Source organism: Astyanax mexicanus, chromosome 16 (genome assembly GCF_023375975.1).
Source record: "Astyanax mexicanus isolate ESR-SI-001 chromosome 16, AstMex3_surface, whole genome shotgun sequence".
In the NCBI taxonomy this organism is placed as follows: Eukaryota; Metazoa; Chordata; class Actinopteri; order Characiformes; family Acestrorhamphidae; genus Astyanax; species Astyanax mexicanus.
The window spans coordinates 35,513,720-35,534,588 of NC_064423.1; the positions used below are offsets into that span (position 1 = coordinate 35,513,720).

General features: G+C 38.0%; 1 protein-coding gene across 1 annotated transcript in view; it reads right to left on the bottom strand.

Annotated features, from left to right (window-relative positions):
* The window catches only part of galnt18b (UDP-N-acetyl-alpha-D-galactosamine:polypeptide N-acetylgalactosaminyltransferase 18b), a 158,845-nt gene that overhangs the window by 25,294 nt on the left and 112,682 nt on the right, over positions 1-20,869 (bottom strand). Inside the window, exons 7-8 of the mRNA XM_007254660.4 lie at positions 10,866-11,051; positions 6,493-6,630 (exon numbers count right to left, since the gene is read on the bottom strand). Coding sequence (XP_007254722.3) covers positions 6,493-6,630; positions 10,866-11,051 — 324 coding nt within the window. The remainder of the gene's footprint in view (positions 1-6,492; positions 6,631-10,865; positions 11,052-20,869) is intronic.

The window sequence follows — 20,869 nt, forward strand, 5'->3', positions numbered from 1 at the left end:
CACAGATGTGTGTATGCACACACACAGCTTGTCTAGTTCCTGTAGAGAAGTTTTGTAAGTAGAATAGGACTCTGGAGCAGAAAATTGTACATAGGTATTGGCACCATACCTATAGTGTAATGGCAGGTATGGACTACAGGGGTATAAAGCTCTCAGTATTGAGCTGTGGAGCAGTGGAACTGTCTTTTCTAGAATGATGGTGCTCTATCCATTTATTTTGGTTGGTGACCATCCAACATCCTGACCTCAATAACTAGCTGCTCTTGTTGCTGAATGCAGTAAAATCCTCACACCTATTCTAAAATGTAGTAGAAAGCCTTCCCTGAATAGTAGAAAAAATTAATCCAGCAAAAACAGGATAATTTCATTTAAAGAGCCTTAAATGTCAAAAGAAACATTGCATGCAAGTGTCCTAATACTTCTGTCCATAAAGTGAATTATGATTATGATATGCTTTTATCATATTACAAAATTATTTGGTTTATTATTAGCCTTTGGTTTGGATTTAATAAAAATTAAGTCAGTTAGATTGGGACAGGAAACAGTATTGTGTCCCATGGCTTTTGCCATGTTCCATAGAAGCTAAAGAAAGCTGCACTGACCTGTTGGGTATGTTTGTGGGGTCTCCTATACTGTCTGTGGATGTGATTTCCACTTGAGTTGCTTGTTTGTTTGCACAGACAATTCTAGCCAGACGCCGCTGGTCACAATACTTGCCATCCACTAATAAATGTTAAATGCCTGCATAATTTCAGATGGTATGTTCTTATTCGTCTGCCACCCACTATCAGGACTTGCTCCAACTCCCATAATTTGATAATTCACATCGCCCACTCTGACACTCTGGTCAGTGTTCTTTGGAGAGAAATTAGTGCCAAATTGAAAAGCAAACACTAAATCCACAAAATACATTGCTTTTCCTCACTAACATGCAGAATACTTGCTAAAACCAAATGCAAAATCACTATTACATAGCATTTTAAGTGCAATTCTGATAAGAATTCAGTGTTTGGTTTTGGTGTTTTTCAAAAATGCTATCAGCTCAACTTTATTTTATTAAACCATTTGGCACTGCGAATGTTCAAAAGCACCCCAAGCTTGAGAACCGAGCCGGTGTTAAAATCTATTCAACTCTGAAAAGCATGCAGTCGTCTGTAACTGTGCCAGCCTTAATTTAAAGGACTAGAGTACTTATTTCCTCACATATCATGTTGTGAAATACATTTTTTTGGTGCTAACTTCTGACTGGTTTCTAAGCCCCGCCTCAGTTTCATTACTGGATTTTGATTGGCCAGAGATTACATTTCATTTTGGCACAAATTCAACATTTCTCATAGACAGAATGCAAGCCTGTGTGTTGTGATTTGCTTTTAAATATTCGCAGCACCACACAGTGGAATACAATGCAGTTGCAGTCGATTGCATTTTAAGTGCAGTTCTGACACCAATCCAGTGTTTGGTTTTGAAAATGTGAATATTTGTAAATAATTTTTCAAAAAGAGATCAAGTGGAAGAACATTGTAATGTAATAGTGGTTTGGCATTTCATTTGGTCATGTATTAGTGTGGAAAAGCAATGCTCCTCATCGTGTTCAACCTCTTCTGTGGTCACAGGTGTATAAAAGCAAACACCTTTCTGCAGAACCAACTTTCTGCAGAGTCACTTCCTCACTACACACTTCATGTAGCTTCAGATTAGATCAAGAACAGTATATAGTTTAGAGAGCTTTATGACATGGGTTTTCAATGCCGGTGAGTGTATACTTTTGGAGATACAGTGTATGTACTGTGACTGGTTTGAGGGCTGGTTTGAATTTCACAGACTTCTGTGATATTAATATTGCAAAAGGCAATATTGCAAAAAGAAATAAGGAATAATATACAGTTCACTCCTGGTAGGAACTCTGCTGCTGCTGCGCTTTCTTCTATCTTATTTCGATCTTGTGGCTTCTGACATTGAATTCTGTGGATTATGACTCTGCATTCCGGCTCTCTGTTCAGCTTCCAGACCTCTGTTTGATTGACAGGCTGTAGAGTAATGAGGGCAAGAGTTATTTCTGAACCCTTTACTCCCAGAATTAATTTTAATAAGGCTGACCTATTTTCCCACACTGTCTCCACCTTTTCATGTCTGCTAGGAAAACACACAAGATGAAATCAAGCAGAAAATGAACAGCCCACCTCCACCGAGTGCGTGTTTGTGTTTGTAGAGAGAGGAAGCTGCGGAAGACGATTTGTAGGGATTTGACATGAATGGAGAAACAGAACTGGCGGAGGTACGCTTCAGTGGCCCAGTGCTGAACATGCAGACAGTACTTTGTCGAGCCGTTCAGGAAATCCCATTCAGTTTCCTCAGACAGAGCAGGGAGTGGAGTCGCACGTGGCCGGCGCCGATCCCGAATTCCTCCTCTAAAGACGCGACGCTGCGCATACACAAACAGCTGGGGCTGCAGCTTATTCAGCATCCAGAGGAGCTGCTTTTGTGTCGGTGAGTGGCATCCACACTTCAGCACTGTCCATCACTGCCACTGCCTGTGCCACTGGATTTACTTTTGTCTCCAGGGTTTTAACGTATCACGCCAACACAGACACTAGTCTCAACCACGTCTACACAAATCTGCTGCTACAGGCAAGGTGCAAGCGTGGCTAGGGGTTGCCCACTGCTGTAAGCTTTATACTATGAGTCTCAACACTTCTAAAAGTGTGGTAACATGCCAAAAATCATGGGACAGCAGCATGGAAACAATGATGGTGTTGCCTCGGGTAAGGGCAGCTTGGGAACATCCACCCCTGTATAAGTTGTGAAGTTGGATACTGGCCAGCGGAATGAATGTAGCATTTCATTTAAAATTCAGAAATATGTAATAGAAGATAATATTTCTCATATATCCTCACAGTTTTGCATCTTGAACAACTCTTGGTCCATTGGCCTCCCCTAAAGCTGCATCTGAAATCTTAGTATTTCAGCCAGAACATCTGCGACCTGTAATTTCTTTGTTTTGTACGATTTGCATTTCTGCAACACCCAACCTCGAATTAACTTGTAAGATACCTACTTTAATGCGTTCGAGCTGGCTATAGCAATCTTGTTGACAATCCTGTATTTCTCTGTAAATTAACTCAAAATTCACTACTTTCTTTTCTGCCGTTTGTCCACCATCTTAAGCATTAGCTAAAGAAATGCTAGTGCCAGAATCAGCTTCGTCATCACAGTTTGTCTGGTTGCAGGGTGGGTTGTTTTTCCCTTACACCTAGTTGCCATAATGGGTGAATGTGTTAACAAGCATTTGTGACAGGGTTGAATGTAAAGCATGTGGACACTGATGTGTTGCTTAGTATAAAGTGTATTGCATGCTAAAAAAAAAATCCACACAGTTTTAGAATAAACCCTTTAAATCAACAGAAGGACGCTGGCAACCACACCAGTATGATCTTAAAATAAAAAAAGCATTGTTTAGTGATGTAGTAATATTTTTACGTTAATTGGTTAATTTAAGGAAAATGTACCACAGTACTTATATGGTTTAAAAAAAAAAATAAAGAAGGAAAAACATTTACATGTCAAAGGTCACGGTACTGAAAATAGGATTATGTCCCGTGACTTTTGCCATGTTCCATGAAAGCTAAAGAACACTGCACTGACCTGTGGGGTACTAACCTACGGCAGCATAAGAACGTGTATCCCCAACTAAACATGAAGAAAACGCCCCAGAACAAATATATTATAAAAAAAAAAAAAAAAAAAGTTAAAAGTTAAGTCTCTACATGGAAGACGGGGGTCTTTAGTAAATCTAAAGCAGTTACATTATAGTTACTGTTCACTGTCCTATATTTTCAAGCTGATTGGTCCATAAGGCAGAATTTTCTTAACTAGATTTACACCAATATACCAGAAACATCATGATTTATACTCTAATAATTAATGGTGCTACAGAGGGTACAAAGAAATGGATGTCTATATTCTTTAGCAATTTCAAGGTCCTTCAGATGCACGTGGGAGCAATTCACGGTAAAATATAAAGTCAGGATAACGATTAAGGTTTCATTATGGTAATGAGCCTTGTGGTTATTGCAGCAAGCAGTTAAAAAAAAAAACAGTTTATGAAGAACATTTTATCAAATGGGTGAATGTGTGAACAAGCATTAATGACTAGGTAAAATGTGAAGCATGTGAACCGCGAAGTGTTGCTTGTTTAAAGTAGACAGTATCTACTTTTTTTTTATTATTTATTATAACTTTGTTCTCTTTTCTATTCTTTTCACACTCTTATGCTGCCATCTGACTGACATAGCCGGAACCTAGAACGCATGGCTGTGGATGGTAATGATGGTGACCAGCAGTGTCTGGCTAAAAAAAAAATTACCTTAGCACAAGTCACATCTACATTTAATAGGACATAATTCTAGCTTCTTTCCTATGACTTTTAGCATGTGAGTGTATTTCCTTGTTTAAAATTTCGATTAGAAATTTTATTACATCACCAATATTAGCACTGTTACATATTTTCCTTAAATGTATTTTTAAATAAATCAATTAAGGTAAAAATATTACTACATCACTAAACAACACTGTTCCATTAGATAAACTAGATTTAGTTAATGTCCTATAATGTCCTACTGCTGTGGTTTCACGCCAGCTTCCTTCTGTTCATTTAATCGAGAATATTCTGAAACTGTGGGGATTTATTTTTTTATTTATTTTTTTTTAATTATTTTTTTTAATAGCTATACATAAATAGGTAAAAGTAACATCACGGTCCACATGCTTCCCATTTAACCCAGTTTGCCTGTTCACACATTTTACCCATTTGAAGAAATAAATGTTCTCCATAAACTGGATGTTATGGCACATTTACCATAATGAAACATTAATCGAATATATATATATTTTTTTCCCTGCAGTGCCCCCATGTGCATCTGAAGGACCTTAAAATTGCTCAAGACAATTTACATCCACTTCTTTGTAGCCTCTGTAGCAACATTAATTATAAGAGTATAAACCATGATGTGTCTGGTATATTGATGTAAGTTGTACATTTAATCTAGTAAAGAAAACTCTGCCATATGTCAATAATAGTCATTCAATGCAGGAGACCCCACATGTAAATCCAGCAGGTCAGTGCAATGTTCATTAGCTTCCACATGTAAATGGAGTGCAATGTAGGGTAGCTGGGGCAAAATGTGTAATACAGGGCTAGACAAGTACTTTAAAAGGAAGGAAGAGGGTGGGGATAACGGAAATCACTGGGATGAGATTTTCCTCAGATGTTTGCAGAGACTATGAGCAATGTGCCCTAAATACTGTAGTGGCTTACTAATGTCCTCAGATGATCCTGTTTTAACAAAGGGTGTTTTTTTTTTTAATTACAGATTATATCGAGTTATTGTTTTAATTTTATTTCTGTATTTAAAAAAATACATTTTAATTATTTTACTGTATCCAAAACACCACATCTGTTTATAATTATTAGTTTACATATAAATATTTAATGCAAGGACTTAAACTAAAAGCCTGCAAAAACAGGAAGCACTAGTGATGTATTCGTGAAGGTAAGTGTCCCAATTTCCATCTTAAGACCTTAAACACTTAACCACTCTATTACTTACTATTTAACACCGTGGCAACATCATTAAAGTGTACATCTCATAGATGATAAGTTTTGGAGCTAGTATTAGAACAGACCTCACCCCTAATGCTTAACATTGGTTTTCTGGTTTGGCTATATACACCCAACCCAAAGTCAGGAAAGACAGGACCAGGATTGAGAATCACTGATATTTAAGATATTTAACTTATGCTATTGAGGCTAAATTAGGTTAAAAAAATATGTAATTTTAGTTGAAAAGTATGTTACTGCTTATATCTTATGTTTCTTAATAAAATGAGAATTGTTGAGTGTAATTAAACATGTAATAAGAAATAGGTATTTCATGTGGAAATAAAAAAAAAAATCACTGAATTTACAGAAAATTTGCTATATTGTGATGTATATTTTTTATCGGGATGTGAATTTTTGACCATATAGCAATACATTGTCATGTCAGTAGAGGGCACATTGTCAAATTCAGGATATTAGTTCACCTTTAGTAGGGGTTGTTGACTGCTCTTATTTTATCTTTTTTTTTTTTTTGACAGATAGGTTAAAGGCAGATACTACATTCCAGCTGCATTTCTAATCAAAACATAGTAAATATGGTTGTCTCAGGTTTACATTAAAGGCTAAATTATACTTTTTTTTTTTTTTTCGTTTTTCCCCAAGACAGGTGATAATTAATTACAAAGAGGATTTTTTTTTTTTTTAAACCAATTCTACTATGAGACTATAATGCCCTTTTGCATACTGTTTGGTGTTCAAATCTAAATTCTCCAAAATGACCTTTTATTGAAACCTAAGAAGGGTTTATCTCTATTCTGTAAGTTGTCTGTATTGGAGAGTTGCATGGTTTCCTTGGACAGCAACAAAATAAAGGTTTGTAACGAGTGAATGCTCACCGTTCCGTAGGCGATGGTGTCTGTGTACATTCTCATCTCAGGGTAGATGTTTACCAGATACCACCGGAACGTTTTACACTGCAGCCTTTTCCTCAGGGCTTTCCTCTCAGAGATGTCCCCAATGTCTACACCTGAATCCTGCACGCACACACAGGTAAAAAGAGAGAGAGAGGGGAAAGTGATAAGTCTCTTATTTTAATGCAATTCCATTAACTTCACCCTTCTAATGAGAGATTGGAATCCAAATGAAAGCGACTCGTGGGCCGTTACCCAGAATGAGAAGTGTAATGGAGTTCCTAATGAAGTTTAAGGAAGAGCCCATCTGCATGTCTCTTCACATTTTTGTCGTCTCATTTGGACACTTCTGTGCCTACATCCTTAGGACTCTTCATTTCCTGCTGCGCGTAATAGTTAATACAACTCCAAATTAGAAAAAACTGGCAAAGTATAGAAAGTGTTTTTACAATTTTACTTAATTTCATTGCATACAGTGTGAACCCAAGATATTTTAAAGTTTGTGTGCTCCAATAAATTTTATTTTTTAATACCCAGTTTCTGAATTTTAGACCTGTGAAATGTTTCACATTAAGTTGCGACAGTTTGTAATGATACCATTTGCATTAGTGTGTTGGTGTGTTCCATATTCAATAATGTCCAACAAAAATCATAGTTGTGGTGGTCTACAGTCTGAAATAAAGGCTAAATCAGACTTTCTATCAATTGTATTAATTCTATCATTGTTTTTTCCACAACAAAAGTCGCAATTTGCATTTTTAGCAAGAAAGCCATGGATGCAAATTAATAGACATCCCTGAAAAAACATGGTACTTTCTAGCCTTAAATGACCTCCTGTTACAACTTTTTGTTTTTGAAATGTGTTGCATATCTGTAATGCAGTAATGGTTGTATATTACAAAAAAAATTGCAAAACATATAATCTTTTGGGTTCATGCTGTCTGCAATCATAAAAGTCAATGTATAGAGTGCTCTTAATTAAAGATGCCAGTTTCTAATGAAGGTTAAGAAAAAGCCCCTCTGCATAGCTGTGCACAATATTGCTGCTGCCTAATGAAAAGCATATATCTGCATTTTTTTTTCTTTTAGTTTTCTCCAGCTTTTCTACCCAGTAGCTGCTCTGCACACTGTGTACAGAATTCTGTATGTACAGACAGAAAAAAATAGTCTTAAAATACTTGGAATTATTTAAAACATCAGTTGAATGTTGAGGACATTTTTTCATTTCCTTCTCCTGTACAGTCACAATTTTGGAGATACATGCTTTTTACTGGACATTATACTGAGGATGATATAAAAATATTTCTGCACATGCTTGTTGTCTAATTTGGAAGCTTCTTTATACCCATTGCTCACTTCTTCTCATTTGGATAATTTGGATCATTTGAACAGCTCCTGTTGCCATTTTTTACCCACCTGTTGTGATGTTCTCACAGCCAGCTGGACAAGCAGACTGACCTTCTGCCCATGCCTACTACACGCCTTCCAACCAGCAGAACAGTGACCAAGTGCTCTTTCAAGCAAAGGAACACAACTCATCCATTTCATATCCACCAATCAATTTCCATAAACTCAGCTGGCTTGGCTGAACTCGTGCACCCCCTCATGCCAGCTCTCGGCACAGTGTGTGATCGGCTTCAGCGAAGAACAATGACCTTCACACTGCTGGAGCTGAAATACGAGAGATACGAGGTCTCGTCTCAGCTCATGTAATTTAAAGCACAGAGAGCAGCCGAGCGGCCCGGCCTCCCTGTCCCCTGCCATATCCTTAATGCTTCTCTCCCAAGTAACAAAAAAAAAAAAAAAAAAACAGCCCGGCAATCCGCAGCGATCTGACTGCGCCTTCCGCTCCATCCCCAAATTATCTTAATTGCTGTCTGGATGATAAACGCATGATCTGGGTCGAGGCTCCTGAATACGGGATGAGTAGCTTGAGGACACGAGCGGAGCTGGGGAGCTATAAATGAGGTAAAGGCTGCTTAACAGACAATAACAACACGTGTATTGCTCCACGCTGCCTAATTGTTTCTCTGCGCGCTTCTTTTCTAATCAGATACGTCCCTGCAGCGCACAATGACGCAGGAGATTAAAGAGTTCTGGGATGGATTAGACGCCGCAGAATTCTACACGTTGCGGTGGCGCACAAACCAGGAGAAAACAAACATCTGCTCAGAACCGATTACACAGATCTAATCAACTACAGCAAATCTTTAAGCTCACTGTAGATCCAATTTGCATCAGACAGCTGTCGGAAAGCCTGATTCAGCAGTTTAAACATCACCTACGCAAATGTACACACACTAACAGCAGAGATTAAATGAGCTGGGGTTTATTGCAGTCAGTGAAAGAATAATTAAAGCGCTAACATGCTAACAAACTGCACAGCTCACTGCCTGTACATATTTACAAACACTATATGCACAACATACATGCTGCAGCTGGGGTAGGCAGCAGTTCTTAGACTAGGGGTGGGCAATATTATATGGTATACAATATATCGTGACACAGAAATATCATGATATTAAAAATCCATACCGTTATAATAGAGATGTTCTGTCTTAAAAGTAGTCTATTATTTACTGTGAAGCTTTAGGTGTATTTATTGTAGAATTGTTTTAGTTTGCAGTTTATATGCATGCACTAAATATACTGCAATATTATTTGCTGCATTATATTATTTTATGCTATATTATTTATTTTGCCACATTATGATTATTCTGTTATACTATTATACTATATTCCTGAAATTAATTAATTATTTTTCTGTTTTCCTATATCCTATATTATTATCGCAAAAATACCCTGAAATATTGTGATATTATTTTAGAGCCATATCGCCCACCCCTATCTCAGACACTACTTAAAGAAGGCTGTTCCAAAATGAAGCACCTTAAGTAGTACACAGCCTAGGTATTGCACCCTATGGCACAACATTGGGGACGCAACTGATGTATCTTTCCAGTCACTTACATTTCTCTGTGCCCAGAAAAAGCAAACAGAAAAAAAAACGCACTCTGAAAATGTTGGAAAACAAGTTAATTTAAAAATGTTAATTTTCAGTAGGTTCTGTATTATATGTTCAGTGTTTTGTCTGATTCTTTGTTCTGTAAAACTGCTTTGTGACATCAGTTGTAAAAAGCACTATATAAATAAAATAGATTTGATCTGATTTAAGTATGTAGACTGTTTTTTTTTTTTTTTTTTTTTTTAAGGGCATTTTTTAAGATATCCATTAAAAAACCTACACATTTGACACATTGGCTTGTTTGCAGTGAGCTTTAAAAACAGTATATTAATATATTAATTAATATCGTTTATACAATACCAGTCAAAAGTTTGGAAACACCTTCCTTGTTCTTCCTCCCCTGATCTAAACCTGATGAACTGAGATGTTGATTTGAGGTGATTTAATTGGGATGAGCTAGAGCTTCACAGTGTGAAGGAAAAGCAGCAACTATTGTTCAGAACCTCCAGGAACTCCTTCCTTCAAGATGCTGAGAAAACTATTCCAGACTATTCTCCCTCATGAAGACACTGAGATTAAAATACCAAGAGTGTTCAGATCTGTCCTCAAAGATAAAGGTTATACTTGAATGTGGTACTTAATCTAATGTATAAAACATTACCACAGTTGTGGTTTATTTAACACTGTTCACAAAATAATTCCACACGTTCCTTTATAAATTTACAAAGTAAAAAAGTCATAAAAGTAAGAAAAACTTTGAATGAGAAGGTGTGTGTCCAAACTTTTGACTGGTACTGTAAATTATATGCAACATGTTTTCAGACACCAATATTTATTCTAATGTTTGTGGACACTGCTTTATTAGCCAAATGTGTTTGCATTCCACCATCCAACCTTAGAAACCAACACCTACAATTAATATCACAGCGACACCTCAGAAACCAACCAACAAAACCATAGCAACCAACACCTACAAGCGTCACAGCGACGCCTCAGAAACCAACCAACAAAACCATAGCAACCAACACCTACAATTAATATCACAGCGACGCCTCAGAAACCAACCAACAAAACCATAGCAACCAACACCTACAATTAATATCACAGCGACACCTTAGAAATCAAGCAAGATCAACAATGCAACAAGCTTTATTTTCTCCCACAAATTTCTGAAGTTTCCCCACAGTTGAAGGAGGCGGGGCCTTTCTGATGATGTCACCAACACTTCTAATGTACTTGTGTGACCAGTAGGCTACTGAAATTCATAAAAAATAAGTCCGGCCTACCAAGGACCCTCCCTGCCAGCTTCAGCCCGGGCGTTGGAAGCAGCTGGTATTATTATAGTGTAAATACTGTAAACTGTAAATGAAAAGCAGCAGCAGCTCAGTCTCACCTCCTGGGGAACGTTCCAGGCCATGTAGACGTGGCTCTTGAACTCGTCCATCCACACCTCTGCCATTCTGAGAGCGTTGCGCCGCACGTGTGCAGTTAAGTCCTCAGTGTAGGGTTTATGAGCACGCTCAATATGGGCGATCCGGGCACAGGGCAACACCTCCACGCTGCCACCACACTGCCACACCTGCGGGCACAGAGAAATTACACACAGAAATCAGCCAATGGTTATACTATATAAATACAATCAGAATGCTAGTTATATACACAGATTACAAAGGGCTGGGCAAAAGAATGTTCCTGTATCGTGATAAATCGACAGATATCGACAGATATCAATACAATTCCAATATCATCGTGCATCACTAATAGTTGACCTACGGCACATCATTTTTAATGAGTGCAGACAATTTGTTTTTATTAAAATTAACTATTATTTTTTTTATAACAAATGAACTTTGTATGTGTGAAAATAAAATGATTAATATTGTTTATAAATATAATGTATTTAAATATAGTGATTCAATTTTTTTTAAACAAAGAGAATTAAAAACAATTAAATAAGTTAGGAGCATTCATAGAGGGTAACAATACAGTTCAATTCAGGGCTCCAGACTAACACCGCCCAGAGCGGATAGAAAAATATGTATTTTGCCCATTTAAATGCATTGGATTCATCATAAACACAACAGAACATTGCATTTCTAACCATGGGGAATAAGCTTATGCATACACATTTAACAAATGTAGAGTATTTACCTTACGATGAAGTATTTATTTTACATCCATTCACATTATTATTTACAGCATTATACATTACAATTTATTATTGTTTAATAATGCCTTAACTAGTGTAAGTTAATAATTAGTAAAAACATTACTTATCCTATCCATTTATCAATGGTAGTTACTGTCTGTTACTGTTACACACATTGTTAACTGTGTGACCCTTACTGTAAAGTGTTACCCTATTATATATAGAAACAAAAAGATCAAAGCTTTAAGCTATTAGGATCAGTAAAGAAATATTGAATAAGACGTCCTATTTTCTGAGCCGGCTCTTAGGAGTTGATGGATTTTTCCCACATTATTGTGGGAAAATAAAATATTGTGCCCCCTCACTGGTAATGATCAAAAACCAAGAGGGTGAAGACCAGCACATGCGCTCTTCGATACATATGAAGTCAGACTCCGCCTCTTTTCGAATTGCTGCTGATATTGAGGAGTAACATCACAGCGTGCTCGCAGGAAAGCACAGTGACTCGCTTCCGATACATCAGCTCTAGGGCTGCAACGATTAGCCGATATAATCGGCAATGTCGATTATTTAAATGTGCCGACTACAAATTTCAGTGTCGACTAATCATTAATTACACAAAGTGCTGGGGACGGTCAATGTGTTAAGAGATTACTTATTTACTCAATATATCTTAGTCCTTTCCACATTTAAAATCCATCTAGACATTTAAATGGCTTTTAAATCCCATGTATAACTGTTTATCTTGTTTTTGCAGATGGAGGTCATGTCAGAAATAATCGTTGACTAATTGACAAGTCGAAAAAATATTTATCAGATTAGTTGACTACTAAAGTCCTAATCAGCTCACAGACGCCTTCACCATTGGAGTGATGAGGGGAAGAGAGCGACATTTACCCACCCAGAGAGAGAGAGAGGCCGAATGTGCTCTTACAGGACTCCGGCAGCTGATGGCAAGCTGCATGACTGGGATTTGAAATAAGCAATCTCCTGATAGTGGGCATTGGACCACTCGGAGCCCCTCTTTCTTACTTATTTTAGAAAGGAAATAAAATTTGGTATTTCTAAGTGTGTGATTGTACTGTGTGCATACTGTGTCTCAATGTGTGTGTGTGTTAACTGTGTGTAATCTGTGTGTTTGTCTGCCTGCTTTTATCTATGGGCTCCTCCCGCCAGAGCTCGGGCCTGCAGCCAGGCTCTCTGCCTGTCCAAAGAGACAGCTGCTCCACCGCTTGCCTAAACGTACGGACTTCTGTCCCACAACATTTCCACCCCCAGCATTGACTCACCTGCGCTGGGTTTACTCCGCCATGCGAACACCGGTTCAGAGAGAACAGCAGATTAAATCCACTCAACTCTCATTCCTACATTTCAGCAAACATTTGATCAGCGCTGGTCTGTTCCAGCCATTCCGGCACAGAGGAGCTCCATTCATTCCTGAGAGCCGGGAGATGTCTGGGCGAGCGCGAGCAGAACAAACAGGCTGCCAAGTGCCACAACTCCTCTAATCTGCCTGTCCAGAGCACAGAGAGCCAGTCACACACACACAGCCCACTAATCTAACACTAACATCAGACTGAGGGAGCCCGGCTGTCCAGCACACGAGGACGTGCCTGCACTCACACACACAATTGCACACATTCTCACATACAAACAAAATTGCTCACTCGCTCTTACACACACACACACACACACACACACTAGCATGCAAACACACATTTACATGCACTTGCACGCATGCACACACACTCATTCTACAATAGAATCCTGGTGCACGTGTGACTTTGTGGATTTAGGAATGTTTAAGGAATGTCCCGTTAATCTGCCGCCCATTATCAGACCTCACTCAAATTCTGATAATCCACATTGCCTTTTCATGAACATGCTGGCCTGTGTCGAGTTCATAACCCTCACTCACAAGATAGCACCTTATAACCTATACAGGTGTGGGGATTCACACATACTTGCACGCTCATTGCTCTTACAATTACACACACACTCACAAACACACACTATGAACAAAAGTATTGAGACACCAACTCCAGTTCAGTTCTTCCAAAATCAAGGGTATAGAAAAAAAATCGTGGAGCATTGCTTTTAAAAATTGCATTATAATACAATTAAATACATTTTTTTTTTTTTTTTTTTTACGGTATTTCATTTTCTCACACTATTATGCAGTTTCCAAACCTGATATGTACCGTAGGTTAAGCTTAGTGATTTAAGGATAGGCTGAAATACTGTTCTATTTTCAGCTGCCTTCATTACCACTGGCTTTTGGCTCAAGGAGATGGTACTATAGGCATAAAGTTATCCAAAAGCAGTGTGTAAGACTGGTGGAGGAGAACATAGCAAGATGCATGAAAACTGAATAAAAACCAGGGTTATTCCACCTAATATTAAAAATCTAAACTCTTAAAGCTTTATGAATATGAACTTGTTTCCTTTGCATTATTTGAGGTCTGAAAGCTCTGCATCATTTTTGTTATTTCGGCCATTTCTCATTTTCATTTAAATAAATGCTCTAAAAGACAATATTTCTATTTAGAATTTGGGAGAATAAAACAACAATGTTCATTTTACTCAAACATAAACCTATAAATAGCTTTTCTTCATTTCTTCCAGCGCTGTATGTAAAAAAGGAACTTTTGCGTTCAGATGAAACCACTATGAGTGCTGAGCACACTAGACAACTGCAATGTGTGTACTGTTGTAGTAACTAAGAAGTTCAAATACACTATAGAGCACAAAGTACTTACTACTAACTACTTACTGTAGTTATTATTGTAGGAATGTTTTTCCTTCTTATGTTTTAAATTTCCATTTTCATAAACACAAGCTGCACCAAGTTAAATTAAAAAACTAAACTTACCAGCTGTTAAACAAATAGCTATTATACTGACATCCCAAACGTCATGGGACAGGAACAGGGACAGTATCCAGTGACCCATGAAAGCTAAAAAATGCAGTACTGACCCGTGAACAATTCTAGCCAGAAGTCCTGTTTTTCAGTCATGTATTTTTCTACCAAGTTGAAGCATGTTTGGTCTAAGATGCCCAAAACCAAGCAAAGAATCTCAGCTATGTACATAATATATGTAAAAATGAACTTTTCCATTCAGATAGAACCACTACCAGTGCAGAGCACACTGGACAACTGCACTGTGTGTAACACACACATGCACACACAGAGTAGCTAAGAAGTGCAGCACAGAGTAGGCAACATTGTGCAATTGTGTATAATTTATTTGCTCTGTGATGTTTTATAAATGGATGGTACTTGTGGTCATACAGTGAATAAAAAAGCCTTCTTAGGACAGCAGCTCTCTGAATCCCTTCCTACAAACATCTCTGCTGTTCTGCTGTTTGCTCTCAGTCCACGTCTCTGCAGATTTCTCAGCACTCCACTGTCCACATCTAACATTTTTTGTCTTCACTTTGTTCCTCTCCAGAGTCCGGACTAAAGCAAGGGCAGAACGGTGATCTAGGAGAAGCCTCGTTAGTCAATATTGCCCTGGCGGCTCGGGCCACACGGGGAGGCGGTGAGAGCGGCAGCGTCTGCTCCTGATTGGAGAGAAGTTCTTAGTCATTCCCCATCAACCTCCCACCATCCTCTACAACACAGCAGTGCTTCATCAGCAATCAGCAAACCCGTCCCCCTCAGAGAGACAGCGGACGCCACGTACGAACAGCAGCGAGAAAGACAGATAGAAGGACAAACTGACAGAGAGAGAGACATGAATTGAATGCAGGGATGAGTAGTGTATTCTAAACACACAGTGCAGTTAAAGTACAGTAGAAAACAGAAAGGTTCAGAAGTCTTTTTTTGCAGACTCGGTCAAGTCTCAAGTCTTTGTGGGGTGAGACCTGGTCAAGTCTCAAATCTTTGTGGAGTGAGACCTGGTCAAGTCTCAAATCTTTGTGGGGTGAGACCTGGTCAAGTCTCAAGTCTTTGTGGGGTAAGACCTGGTCAAATTAAAGTCATTGTGGGGTGAGTCCTGGTCAAGTCTCAAGTTTTTGTTTGGAGAGACCTGGTCAAGTCTCAAGTCTTTGTGGGGTAAGACCTGGTCAAATTAAAGTCATTGTGGGGTGAGTCCTGGTCAAGTCTCAAGTTTTTGTTTGGAGTGACCTGGTCAAGTCTCAAGTTTTTGTTTGGAGAGACCTGGTCAAGTCTCAAGTCATTGTGGAGTGAGACCTGCTCAAGTTAAAGTCTTTGTGGGGTGAGACCTGGTCAGTCTCAAATCTTTGTGAGGAGCGACTTGGTCAAGTCTCAAGTCTTTATGGGAAGAGACTTGGTCAAGTCTCAAGTCTTTGTGGAGTGAGACCTGGTCAAGTCTCAAATCTTTGTGGAGTGAGACCTGGTCAAGTCTCAAATATTTGTGGGGTGAGACCTGGTCAAGTCTCAAGTCTTTATGGGAAGAGACTTGGTCAAGTCTCAAATCTTTGTGGGGTGAGACCTGGTCAAGTCTCAAGTCTTTATGGGAAGAGACTTGGTCAAGTCTCAAGTCTTTGTGGAGTGAGACCTGGTCAAGTCTCAAGTCTTTGTGGGGTGAGACCTGGTCAAGTCTCAAATATTTGTGGAGTGAGACCTGGTCAAGTCTCAAGTCTTTGTGGGGTGAGACCTGGTCAAGTCTCAAGTCTTTGTGGGGAGAGATTTGGTCAAGTCTCAAGTCTTTATGGGATGAGATTTGGTCAAGTCTCAAGTCTTTATGGGATGAGATTTGGTCAAGTCTCAAGTCTTTATGGGAAGAGATTTGGTCAAGTCTCAAGTCTTTTTGGGGTGAGACCTGCTCAAGTCTCAAGTCTTTGCCCACACCTCATCCAGCTCATCTGTCTCAACAATAAGTGCAACTTAAAGTTAAAGCTAAATAAGTGCACTCATTAAAAGCGGTGTCCTCACACTTTGGAACACAGTGAATTTGAATAGTCCAGATATAAAAGAAGAAAGTGGGAGGAGATGGCCTCACAGAGCTCACTGCCTGATGTCCTTCAGACCTTGGCCCTGAAACGAAAATACCTGTGACCCTCTTCTCTTTACTGTTCCTGCACAGGAAGAGGCTCAAACTGTGACCCGTAAAATTAGCACAGTCATTTTTATCTAACCCCACGGAACTACTCCCTCCCTAACTCCCTCTCCTTCATGATCAATCCCTTCTGATTTACAGAGACTCTGATCAGAGTAATACAGCGTGTAGAAAGGTTAGAGATTGTTGGGGTCTCTGGTGAGTTTTGAAAATATTATTTATATAATTTAATTGGAAAAGCTTGTTTTTGCTATATGCTCACTAGACAGTATTATGAAGCTCAAACAAACACGAATAATTATAAATTTACATTTTATATTTATTCGTTTATAGGAAATAATAATAGCTTGTATAAAAACAATTTCCACCTTTGTAACGCCCACATGAGACCAGTTGGAGAAGGGCATTGCGTTTCACTATTCCACCAAGACAACTTAAACTCCATCCCACACAGATTTCAGGACACATTTGTCTTGTGTGTGATTCCTGCCTCACACTACATGATAATCAAGTCAATTTTAAGTTCCTGGCAGTTGTGGAAATCCTCTGATTTCAGGGTGACTGCAAACTATGATCTTCTCAGATGATCAATCCTGTAGTGGGCGGAGTCTATCAGCTAGGGGTGGGCGATATGGCTCGAAAATAATATCACGATATTTCAGGATATTTTTGCGATAACGATATACTTGACGATATAGGAAAAGTAAAATAATCCATTCATTTCAGGAATATAGTATAATAGTATAACAAAATAATCATAATGTGGCAAAATAAATAATATAGCATAAAATAATATAATGCAGCAAATAATATTGCAGAATATTTAGTGCATGCATATAAACTGCAAACTAAAACGATTCTACAATAAATACACGTAAAGCTTCACAGTAAATAATAGACTACTTTTAAGACAGTACATCTCTATTATCACGATATGGATTTTTAATATCATGATATTTCCGTATCACGATATATTGTATACAATATAATATTGCCCACCCCTACTATCAGCCAATCTTTAGTCCTCTGATGCTGCACAGTAAGAGTCTAAAACTTCCACCCATTAAATTAGCAGTTATTTTTATCTAACCGCACAGAACAATAGACAGAATCTGATTATTCAGAACATAAACGTTGCAGTGAAATTGTGGCAGATTCATGGATTATTTAGATGCTCTCAATGTGGAAAAATAAACATCAGCTCGCGAGGTTTGAAACAGCAGGAAGCTAACGAGGAAGTCAGGAGGAAAAAAGAGGAAAGAGCAGAAATGTGAGTGGAGGCTGCGAGTCGGAGAAGGTGCTGCAGCGCTTCAACGCGTTCTGTTTGGCTTTCCCGCGTCGAACCGCCGCACTTCATCATGAGACATTCATGTCTTATCCAGCGTACATTATGCCTCCCATACATCTTGTGCGCCATCATATTTTATGAAATGCGGTTTCAAGCATTTGCATAAATGCTTTATAAGCCTCGGCACTGTGCGCCCGGCGCTGTATTTTCACCTCGCCAGGCTTGGCAGTCAGAGCCTGTCCCTCATGTGATTCATCACCGCAGATTCACGACCAGAATGCAGGCATTAACGATTTGCTTTAAAAAATGTTCGAGAGGAGGACATGTAATTCATCTGCTTTATAGGGATTTGGAAAGCAATGTTAACACACACAGTTGCATAAGCTTGGACGGCGATACTTGTTTTTTATCTCTGCATGAGGTCTGTGGAAACACAAAATGAATGCCTCAGGTTGCCAATCACCAGTGAAGGTCAACCGTATAGAGTTGTTCCTCTAAAATGTTTAGTCCAATCATTTTTTCCTGGGTTCTTTGGTTTGTTCGGGGACAAAAACAGATTTCAAATATCTTTTGGCCTTGAGTTTGGTCCTGGCTGGCTTTTGCCTGCCTCACTGCCTCTTTGAAACAGTTGCCATTGCTTTTAGATTTATTTTAAGTTATTAGTGTGTACCTGAGCGGTGGGCGATGTGGCCCTAAAATAACATTACAATGTTTTAGAGTATTTTTGCGATAATATTTTTGGAGCAATCACAGAACATTAAATATTAAACTTAATACTAAAATAAATATTAAATATTCATATATGCTGCAGAAACTTAAATGTCCCATAAAATAAAATCTATAAAAACTTAAAAAGACTTTGAAAAAATATAGTGCAACAAAATAATGTATTTATTTCAGGATTTTTCACTTGTGCGTCAATTTTGGGATTGGGCTTAATCGTGTGTTGCGCATCGTGTGGTATACAAAGGGTAATGAGAAGCACCTTACGACCAGCATTCAAACCTGATTAAAATCTTGATCACACCTCCTGATGGTATCGCATCATTAAAGCAGTGCGAAAAACAGAGATACAGTACCTCAGTATAGAACTGACAAAACTCTACTGCCCACGACTGCACAGCCGTACAGCTTTAGACGTTTCTTCGCACAAAAAAATCTTATTGGATCACATATGGCTCTAAAATAATATCACAATATTTCAGGGTATTTTTGCTATAATTATATATTTGGCGATATAGGAAAACTAAAATAATAAATTAATTTCAGGAATATAGTATAATAGTATAACAGAATAATCATAATGTGGCAAAATAAATAATATAGCATAAAATAATATAATGCAGCAAATAATATTGCAGAATATTTAGTGCATGCATATAAACTGCAAACTAAAACAATTATACAATAAATACACTTAAAGCTTCACAGTGAATAATAGACTACTTTTAAGACAGAACAGCCCTATTATCACGATATGGATTTTTAATATCATGATATTTCTGTGTCACGATATATTGTATACCATATAATATTACCCACCCTTACTTACATCCAGGTGGTGAAGTATATGTTACAGTGTATGCCCAGCTTTAGCAGAGGTTTGGTTTGGGTCAGGTTTGGACAGACCTTGGATTTCGAAATTAAGCCTTATGAGTTGGGTCTGGTCACTCTTGGGAAAAGTTCTCACAGGCTATAAACAGGTTCACACCAATTTTAAGCCCAATTAAGCTTTGGTTCTAGTATCCTGCAAAACAGCCAAAATAACAGCTAAATTCTGACTCAAACCCAAATTTCAGGGCTGAATAAAGCTCTTGTTTCACTCTCCTAAAAAATTGCTGCCATGGATGTGTCTGAGGTCTCCAGGGCTATACTCGGGCTCGGACCAATTTCAGGTTCAATTTCAAGCTCTGGTTCCTGTCCTATTTCAGAAAAAAACACACACATACGCAAAACAGCTAAAGTCAGCCTGATGGGGTACAAAGGCTTTAAATGATTATCAGATTTTAACTTTAAAGTGAATTTAAAAGTTAATTTTAGATAACTAGTAATTAGTGAGATTACAGATATATTTTTATCTTTATTGTTATTATTTGTTTTTATTATAGTATGCTTGTTTATAGCTTTCAGATAAATGCAACTGTTTTCATACAGTAAACATCCTAAGACAAGTATATGGCCAACATCTTCCCATAAGTATGGAACTTTTCTAAAGAGCAAATTTCTTGGACTGCAAACACCTAAATTGGCAGAATGGTACAGAATTAATAGCATATGTTTTTGTGCTTTTTTATCTGATCTGACATAAGTCTTTCTCCTACTTTCACTTTCTACACTACATATCTTAGAAGTACAAAAAATACAATAAATGTTAAATACTTCAGTATCTCCATGTAAGTGTGAAGCTTAAAGAACTCTTTAAAAAGATTCAACTCAAGTCACTTTTTTGATAGAGTATCTGAACTTTTCTATAAGTCTGGTTCTCTAGCACTTAATATGTCTGCCTAGCAACACCTTGCCAAATACCAAGCAGTCACTTACCAAACAAGACTTTTAAGATGGACATATATGTATATATATATATATATATAATTTAAATAATTTTACACTGATCTTTAAATTCTACAGCGAGAACCAGAGGTAAGCATGTGCAGTGTGAGAGACAAACCTGCTTCAACAGATTAGTTTTTCTTGTGACCACACAATTACTGATTGGGAGCTGTTAATCGCTTCGTGTTACCCCGTATATACTACTCCATGTATGACGCGATTAAGGTGAAACTTAAAAAAATTATCGCACTGATAAATCGGCTAAAAAATAGCAAAAAAACAAACAAACATTATTTTCAACCGACAATACATGTAATAACCACCTGGTAACACCATAGCAACCAAGATGCATATCACAGCAAAAAAAAAAATTAAACTAATATTTT